At 39.0% G+C, this 9,140-nt stretch overlaps 1 protein-coding gene across 1 annotated transcript; it reads right to left on the bottom strand.

Annotated features, from left to right (window-relative positions):
* Positions 1-5,342: 5,342 nt before the first annotated feature.
* LOC120882580 (endogenous retrovirus group K member 18 Env polyprotein-like) lies at positions 5,343-5,933 on the bottom strand. Its single transcript, XM_040266610.1, has one exon. It carries the CDS (start codon positions 5,931-5,933, stop codon positions 5,343-5,345), a length of 591 nt encoding a protein of 196 aa, XP_040122544.1.
* Positions 5,934-9,140: the final 3,207 nt, after the last annotated feature.

Here is a 9,140-nt window from a genome sequence, read left to right on the forward strand (position 1 = left end):
AAGCAGATTGAGTAACTTCCTCGGTAACCCTATAGGAATTCTCAGTGAAAAGTCACTTGAAGAGAATTTTGGTTCATTAGAAAAGCTTCAGGGAGGCGGTCCTAAGATGGTGGAGGAATAGGATGGGGAGACCACTTTCTCCCCCACAAATTCATCAAAAGAACATTTGGACGCTGAGTAAATTCCACAAAACAACTTCTGAATGCTGGCAGAGGACATCAGGCACCCAGAAAAGCAGCCCACTGTCTTCGAAAGGAGGTAGGAAAAAATATAAAAGATAAAAAGAGACTCAAAAGAGGTAGGGACAGAGCTCTGCCCCAGGAAGGGAGTCTTAAAAAAGAGAGAAGTTTCCAAACACCAGGAAACACTCTCACTGGTGAGTCTGTGGCGAGCCTTGGAACATCAGAGGCCAACATGACCGGGAGGAAAAATAAAAAAAATAATTAAAACCCACATATTACGTGCCCAACGGTAACTCCCAGAGGAGAAGCAGTGCAGATGCCCGCATCCACCACTAGCAAGTGGGGGCTGGGCAGGGAGGCACGGGCTGCATTGCTTAGAGTAAGGACCAGGCCTGAATGCCCCAAAGGCAATCTGAGGGAACTAACTTGAGATAGCAAACCGAACTGTGGGATAGCTACCCCATGAAAAGCCCTAACCTAAGTCACTGCCAGGGCCGCTCACAGAACAAAGGACTGACTAGAGCTAACCAGCTGCGGACTGGCCCATCCCCCGCTGGAGACAGGCAGGCGAGGGCAGCCAGAGCTGGAAGGGGGCAATTGCGGCCCCAGAGAGGCATCATCTACCAAACTGCAAGTAGGCTTTGTTGCTAAGCAAGTCTTCTCGGGATTCTGGATGGTCAACATCCACCTGTGAAGGTGCGCTGGTTGTATACCCGGAAAACCGAGTGGTAGGGATGGGGGAGGAGATAAGTCGCAGTGACCGCACTTGCCAAACACCTGGTCACCTGAGCTGCTTGGTCTTGGGAAAGGCACAAAATGCACGCCCAACCGAGTCTGCGCCTTTGTGGAGTACCTGAGAACCTGAATCTGAGTGGCTTAGACCTGGGAAGTGCATACAACCCAAGGCCCACCTCAGACAGTTCCTGGCAGAGCAACCTAGAGCTTGAGCAGTATAGACTGGGAAAGCACACATGCTGTGAGTGGGGGCAAACCCAGTGTGGCCGAGACACTACGAGCACTCCCCACACATGCCAGTGATATTTGTTTGCAGAGTTCCTCCCTCCCCAAAGGAGGACTGAACAAATGAGCCTAAATAAGTGACCACCTTCGCCCCCTTGTGTCAGGGTGGAAATCAGACACTGAAGAGACCAGCAAACAGAAGAAGCTAAAACAGAGGGACCCGCCTTGGAAGTGACAGGTGCAATAGGTTAAAACCCTGTAGTTAGCACGGACTACATAGGAAGGGGCCTATAGATCTTGAGAAGTATAAGCCCGATCAAGGAACTATCTGAAAATGAACTGACCCCACACTGTCCACAACAACACCAGAGAAAGTCCTAGATATATCTACTATTTTTACGATCATTCTTTTTTTTTTTTGGTTGTTTTTTCTTCTTTTCTTCTTCTTTTTTTTACATTTTTTAATTTTTAAGTCCTCTATCTCTCCTTTAATTTTCATTTTTATAACCTATTATTACTTTTCCAAAAAAAGACCTTTTTTTATTTTTTTATTTAAATTTTATTTTTTTAATTTACAATACTGTATTGGTTTTGCCATACATTGACATGAATCCACCACAGGTGTACATGAGTTCCCAACCCTGAAAAAGCAAACTTCATACATATATTTTTTCTTTTTAATAATTCTTGTGACTTTGTTGTTTTCTTCTTCTTCTTTTCTTTAATATTGTATTTTTGAAAATCCAACCTCTACTCTAGATTTTTAATCTTTGCTTTTTGGTATTTGTTATCAATTTTGTACCTTCGAAAACCCAATCTTCAGTACCCATTTTTACTTGAGAGTGAGATTACTGGCTTGACTGCTCTCTCCTCCTTTGGACTCTCCTTTTTCTCCGCCAGGTTGCCTCTATCTCCTCCCTTCCCCTTCTCTTCTCTACCCAACTCTGTGAATCTCTGTGTGTTCCAGACGGTGGAGAACACTTAGGGAAATGATTACTGGCTGGATCTGTCTCTCTCCTTTTCATTCCCCTCTTTTATCCTACTGGCCACCTCTGTCTTCTTCCTCCCTCTCCTCTTCTCTGTATAACTCTGTGAACATCTCTGAGCGGTCCACACTGTGGAGTGCACACAAGGAAGTGATTACTGGCTAGCTTGCTCTCTCTTCTTTTGATTCCACCTCATCTCATTCCAGTCACCTCTAACTCCCCCCTCCCTCTTCTCTTCTCCATGTAACTCTGTGAACCTCTCTGGGTGTCCCTCAATGTAGAGAAACTTTTCATCTTTAACCTAGATGTTTTATCAAAGGTGCTGTATAGAAGGAGAAGTCTTGAGACTACTGTAAAAATAAAACTGAAAACTAGAAGCAGAAGGCTTAAGTCCAAATCCTGAGAACATCAGAGAACTCCTGACTCCAGGGAACATTAATCGATAGGAGCCCATCAAACACCTCCATATCTACACTGAAACCAAGCACCACCCAAGGGCCAACAAGTTCCAGAGCAAGACATACCATGCAAATTCTCCAGCAACATAGGAACACAGCCCTGAGCTTCAATATACAGGCAGCTCAAAGTTATTCCAAAACCATTGACATCTCATAACTCATTACTGGACACTTCATTGCACTCCAGAGAGAAGAAATCCAGCTCCACCCACAAGAACACTGACAAAAGCTTCCTTAACTAAGAAACCTTGACAAGCCACTGATACAACCCCACCCACAGTGAGGAAACTCCATAATAAAGAGAACTCCACAAACTGCCAGAATACAGAAAGGCCACCCCAAACTCAGCAATATAAACAAGATGAAGAGACAGAGGAATACACAGCAGGTAAAGGAACAGGATAAATGCCCACCAAACCAAACAAAAGAGGAAGAGATAGGGAATCTACCTGATAAAGAATTCCAAATAATGATAGTGAAAATAATCCAAAATCTTGAAATCAAAATGGAATCACAGATAAATAGCCTGGAGACAAGGATTGAGAAGATGCAAGAAAGGTTTAACAAGACCTAGAAGAAATAAAAAAGAGTCAATATATAATTAATAATGCAATAAATGAGATGAGAAACACTCTGGAGGCAACAAATAGTAGAATACTGGAGGCAGAAGATAGGATTAGTGAAATAGAATGGTAGAAATAAATGAATCAGATAGGAAAAAAGAAACACGAATAAAAAGAAATGAGGACAATCTCAGAGACCTCTGGGACAATATGAAATGCTCCAACATTCAAATTATAGGAGTCCCAGAAGAAGATGACAAAAAGAAAGACCATGAGAAAATACTTGAGGAGATAATAGTTGAAAACTTCCCTAAAATGGGGAAGGAAATAATCACCCAAGTCCAAGAAACCCAGAGAGTCCCAAACAGGATAAACCCAAGGCAAAACACCCCAAGACACATATTAATCAAATTAACAAAGATCAAACACAAAAAACAAATATTAAAAGCAGCAAGGGAAAAACAACAAATAACACACAAGGGGATTCCCATAAGGATAACAGCTGATCTTTGAATAGAAACTCTTCAGGCCAGGAGGGAATGGCAGGAAATACTTAAAGTGATGAAAGAAATTAACCTACAGCCCAGATTACTGTACCCAGCAAGGATCTCATTCAAATATGAAGGAGAAATCAAAAGCTTTACAGACAAGCAAAAGCTGAGAGAATTCAGCACCACCAAACCAGATTTCCAACAAATGCTAAAGGGTCTTCTCTAGACAGGAAACACAGAAAGGGTGTAAAACTTGAACCCAAAACAATAAAGTAAATGGCAATGGGATCATACTTATCAATCATTACCTTAAACGTAAATGGGTTGAATGCCCCAACCAAAAGACAAAACTGGCTGAATGGATACAAAAACAAGACCCCTATATATGTTGTCTACAAGAGACCCACCTTAAAACAAGGGACACATACAGACTGAAAGTGAAGGGCTGGAAAAAGATATTCCATGCAAAGAGAGACCAAAAGAAAGCAGGAGTAGCAATACTTATATCAGATAAAATAGACTTTAAAACAAAGGCTGTGAAAAGAGACAAAGAAGGACACTACATAATGATTAAAGGATCAATCCAAGAAGAAGATATAACAATTATAAATATATATGCACCCAACATACAAGCACTGCAATATGTTAGACAAATGCTAACAAGTATGAAAGGGGAAATTAACAATAACACAATAATAATAGTGGGAGAGTTTAATACACCACTCACACCTATGGATAGATCAACTAAACAGAAAATTAACAGAGAAACACAAACTTTAAATGATACAATAGGCCAGTTAGACCTAATTGATATCTATAGGACATTTCACTCCAAAACAATGAATTTCACCTTTTTTTCAAGTGCACATGGAACCTTCTCCAGGATAGATCACATTCTGGGCCATAAATCTAGCCTTGGCAAATGACTGATGTCCTTTAATGGACCTGGTGGTCTGGAGTCGACAATAAGAAAGTAAAAGAGAGAGAGAAAGAGAGAGAGAAAGACAGACACGGGTACCCAAGCTCTGATGGAGCAAAGGTGTTTTATTCAACATTGTGTGAGTATTTACACTGTCTTACAAGGTAGCTATTTTCAGCAGAGATAAAATCAAAGCTTACAAGTTATCAAGGAAACATGAGATCATCCATATGAAAGAGAGAGGGTTGTAAATAATCACTTTTACTATATGGTTCATGAAAAGGAAGAGGGTCGTAAATAGTTACTTATCACCATATGGAAAAAGTAACGAAGGAAATGCATGCATTCGTAAGCCCCCGGGAGCAGTTTGTTACTCCACTTAATTCCTTAATAAGGGACAGAGGATTCATGACATATCCAAAACAGCACACAGGAAGCCTCCTGTTAAATGCTTCCTGACAATTCCCCCTATTTTATTATATTTGTAAAAAATATCCTGACCCATTGAGTCTGTTTAGTATTAACCAACCTTATAGAAAGGCAATGATAAACAATGAATATAATTACCAAGACCATCACCAAAGTTATAGTTCCAGACCCGATGCTGTGGGTAATACTTTGTCTATGGCTATAACAAAAGGAAGTAGGACACAGGCCTGTATAAAATATGACTGATTATAGCAAAAGAAATAGTTACTATGACCACGACTGGTCCCTGTGAAATGTCCGGTCCAAGTTCCAAGTTCTTTGGTGCTCGCAGCAAGTTTCCAAATGTCCCATTGTTCAGGTCCACTCTTTATCAAGGATGATCCTAGGACGAGGTGGGGCTAATCCACCGTCAAGCCACCCAAGAAGTCCTTTGTCATGATAATACTTCATGGTAGTGTCAGTGACCTTCCATGTCACTTGCCTAACATAGTCACACACTGTGCTGTTAACCTCTTTTGAGCAGTTAGATAACAACATACCATGGGTTCCCCAATCAACAATTGTATGATTAGCCACAAACATTAATTTTCCTGATTTGGCTTGACATTTGTCCCAGTGAACAGGAGTATATGTAAAGTTCTTATAAGTAAACCCTTTGCATAATGTTCTTTGTTCTTTCTCTAACTCTTTCCCTAACACTTTCCCTAAAGTCTCAGTAGTATAAACATGGTTCACAGATAAAGAAAAGGCAGTAAATAGTCCAAGCAACGTCCGAAAATCCTTTTTGGGAGGCAGGGCGAAAGCCCAAGTTTGTCGGCTGATGTTTATGCACATTTTCTCTGGGCCCAGACACAATGGAAGGACTTCATAGCCTAAAGAAATGTTAATTAGTTTTCTCTCTTCCCCAGGGTGTGATGGCTCCTTCACATTCCAGGGAGGGGGCATATGGGTGGAGTCACTGGTTGACAGGATCGGTCCATTTTATCACCTGCACTAAAGGGAGGTTGGGTAAGTAAGCCCAGTTAAGTCTGATTAGTTAATCCGGCTGGAGAAGGGATCATGCAGGCCAACTGAGGTTTTCAGGACTCTGAGGCATTTCCTGTTGAGAAACCAGATTTTTAGCTTGATTAGTAAAGATTTTTATTTGTCCCCAAGTGGGGAGATCATAAGGGTGATTCCACCATGGCCCATATTGGAATTTCTTCCTCCTGGGCCTTTTGTTGTCCAATCTCCATTTTGAAGGCTCGGGGTCCACCATGGGTCGAATCTTCCAAAAAGGAAGCCATGTGAGTTCGTTGGATCCATTTGGGGAAATACAAGCATAGCCCTTTCCCTGTAAGATTAGTTTCCCAGATTTCCATTGTTTCATGAACCTGTCTTGGTACCAAATGGGCAGAGGAAGAGAAGTGTCTTTCAATTCCTCAAAATGCCTTTCTGTTCTCTTTAAGATATCTCTCTGTGGTAAGTTTAAAAAAATTAAAACAAATAAAGCTGTATTAACAATAGTTATAGGTTTAGAAAATATGTTGGAATCTAGTAAAGTCTGCTTTAGATAAGGAAGACAGTGTTCCTGTGTATTCCCCCTTTTTAATTTTTTTTATTCACAACTTTAGTGTATGATGTGTTCATTTGACTATGTCTTGTGCCTGTGGATTATAAGGAATACCTGTAATATGTTTAATAGAAAAAGATTGTAAAAATTGTTTAAAGTGTCTAGAAATATAGGCAGGGCCATTGTCTGTTTTTATAGAACTAGGAGTTGCCATTATAGCAAAATAAGCTAATAAATGAGTTATAATGTGTTGTGTAGCTTCACCACAAAGAGGTGTGGCCCAAATAGAAGAAGAAAGAAAATGGAGAAAGTTCAGGGCAATGAGTTATATCCATTTGCCATAGTTCATTAGGTTGCAAACTGCAAGGATTCATACCTTGTGTGATGGGTCGAAGATGTAGAGGTCTACAAGTAGAGCAATTACTAATAATTTCTTTAGCCTGGTGGTATGGGATTTTCCATAGCTGGTGTAGGGAGCCAGCATTGTTATGCAACAGAGCATGCTGGTTTTTTTTGAGTAGCAAAGGAAAATGGTTTATCAGCCTGCTCATTATCATAAGTCATGGGGCCAAGAAGACAAGAATGTGCTCGAATATGTATAATATAAATGGGAGAATTGTGGTTTTTAACAACAGACTGTAGTTCGAAAAAGAGTTGTTGAATAATAGGTTGATTGGAGTTTATGGTGGAGGTTTCTATATATTTTTTTTAAATACAAAAACAGAATATATAGACTCAGAGACTATATTAATGGGGTAAAGCTGTAGGCAAATAACTTGAATAAGAGCATATAATTTATTTTGTTGAGCAGGATGAAATTTAGTATAGAAGACTTTATATTCCTTAAGAGACCAGGATGAAGCTTTGGTGTTTTAGTCCCATCTATATAAAAAACCTCAGCCTGTGGTATAGACTGTGAGCTGATAATGCAATAAATAATAAATTCAGTATTTTTGACGAAATTCCACAGCTTACAAGAAGGATAATGAAATGAAATTTCTCCAAAATATTCCAGAAAAGCTATTTGGAAATCGGTAGAAGTTTGTAATGCATTCTCAAATTGAGATTTATTGATAGGTATTACAATTTTATGAGGATCAGAGCCAATTAGAGTTTTAGACCTATTTTTTTTCATTGATAATGATTAGAGCAATTAAATCAAGGTAGGATGTAAGTGACTTTATTCCCCTAAAATGGTTATAGATCTATTTTACTGGGTGTTCTTGTGGGCAAGAAGTCCTGTGGGAGAATGAAGAGAGGGGAGTACAAATAATTTTAGAGGTAAATCTAGTTTAATGTGAGTAAGAAATTGTTTTTGTAATTTACTTTGCACTAAATAGAGTTCCTCTCGTGTCTCTTGAGAAAGTGAACGAGGGCTATTTAAATCAGGATCTCCTTTTAAAGTATTAAATAGGTTATTCAGTTGATAATTAGCAATATCTAAAGAAGTTCTAATTCAATTTATATCACCTAAGAGCTTTTGAAAATCATTTAAGGTTGATAATTTATCAGTACGGATCTGAGTTAGTTGGAGAGTAATACATTGTATATTAACAACAAACCCTAAGTAATGGTAAGGTGTAGAGGTCTGAATATTTTTCAGGGGCAATAATTAATCCAGAGTTTTTTAAGCATAGTTAAGTTATATCAAACATGTGTTGAGTTTCTAAGATAGATGGAGCCAAAACCAGAAAACAATATATCATCCATATAGTGAATAACAATAAAGTTAGGAAATTGCTTTCTCACAGGCTCAAGGGCTTTGGCTACATTCTACTGACACTTGATGGGAGAATTCATCATCTCTTGAGGGGGTACAGTCCATTGGTACCGTTTTTGAAGTCCAATATGATTAGGATAAGGGAGAGAGAAAGCAAATCTCTCTCAGTCTAAAGGATGTAAAAGTATATTAAAAAAGCAATCTTGTAAATCAATAATAATAATATGCCAATTTTGAGGAATAGTGGTAGGTGATGGGATTTCTGGTTGTAATGCACCCATAGGTTTCATAGATGCGTTAACTTTTCTAAGATCTGTTAGGAGATGCCATTTGTTAGATTTCTTTTTTATAACAAAAATAGGAGAGTTCCAAGGAGAACAAGATTCCTCAATATGCTTTAATTCTAGTTGTGTATCTATAAGTTCTTTAGCCGCCTGTAATTTTTCTTTCATGAGGGACCACTGTTCTGTCCAAATAGGCTCATTATTCTTCCAAGTTATTTTAATAATTGTATTGTTTGTTAAATGAGCAGTGGCCCCTAGGAAAAATGTGGAATGTATATCTGAGTTTGCCATTGCATAAGCAAGTCCCTTTTTATTAGATTAAGGGGAGCATCTATCACATAAGGTTTTAATGTTGCAGGTTGGCCTTCTGGTCCCTCACATGGATAAATCTGAGTACTCTGATAAACCTCTTGTACTTTGGTTTGAGAAATCCCTGTAATTTGGCAAGAATTTTTTTTTTTGTATAGGCCAGGATTTGGGCCATAAATGTTTGGAAATAATAGTAATATCAGATCCAGTGTCGAGGAAACCAGAAAATCTTTTACCATAAATTTCGATATTTATAGTCAGTCGGGCAAATTCAGATACTAATGATG

The sequence above is a fragment of the Oryx dammah genome, unplaced genomic scaffold (assembly GCF_014754425.2).
Source record: "Oryx dammah isolate SB20612 unplaced genomic scaffold, SCBI_Odam_1.1 HiC_scaffold_23, whole genome shotgun sequence".
In the NCBI taxonomy this organism is placed as follows: domain Eukaryota; kingdom Metazoa; phylum Chordata; class Mammalia; order Artiodactyla; family Bovidae; genus Oryx; species Oryx dammah.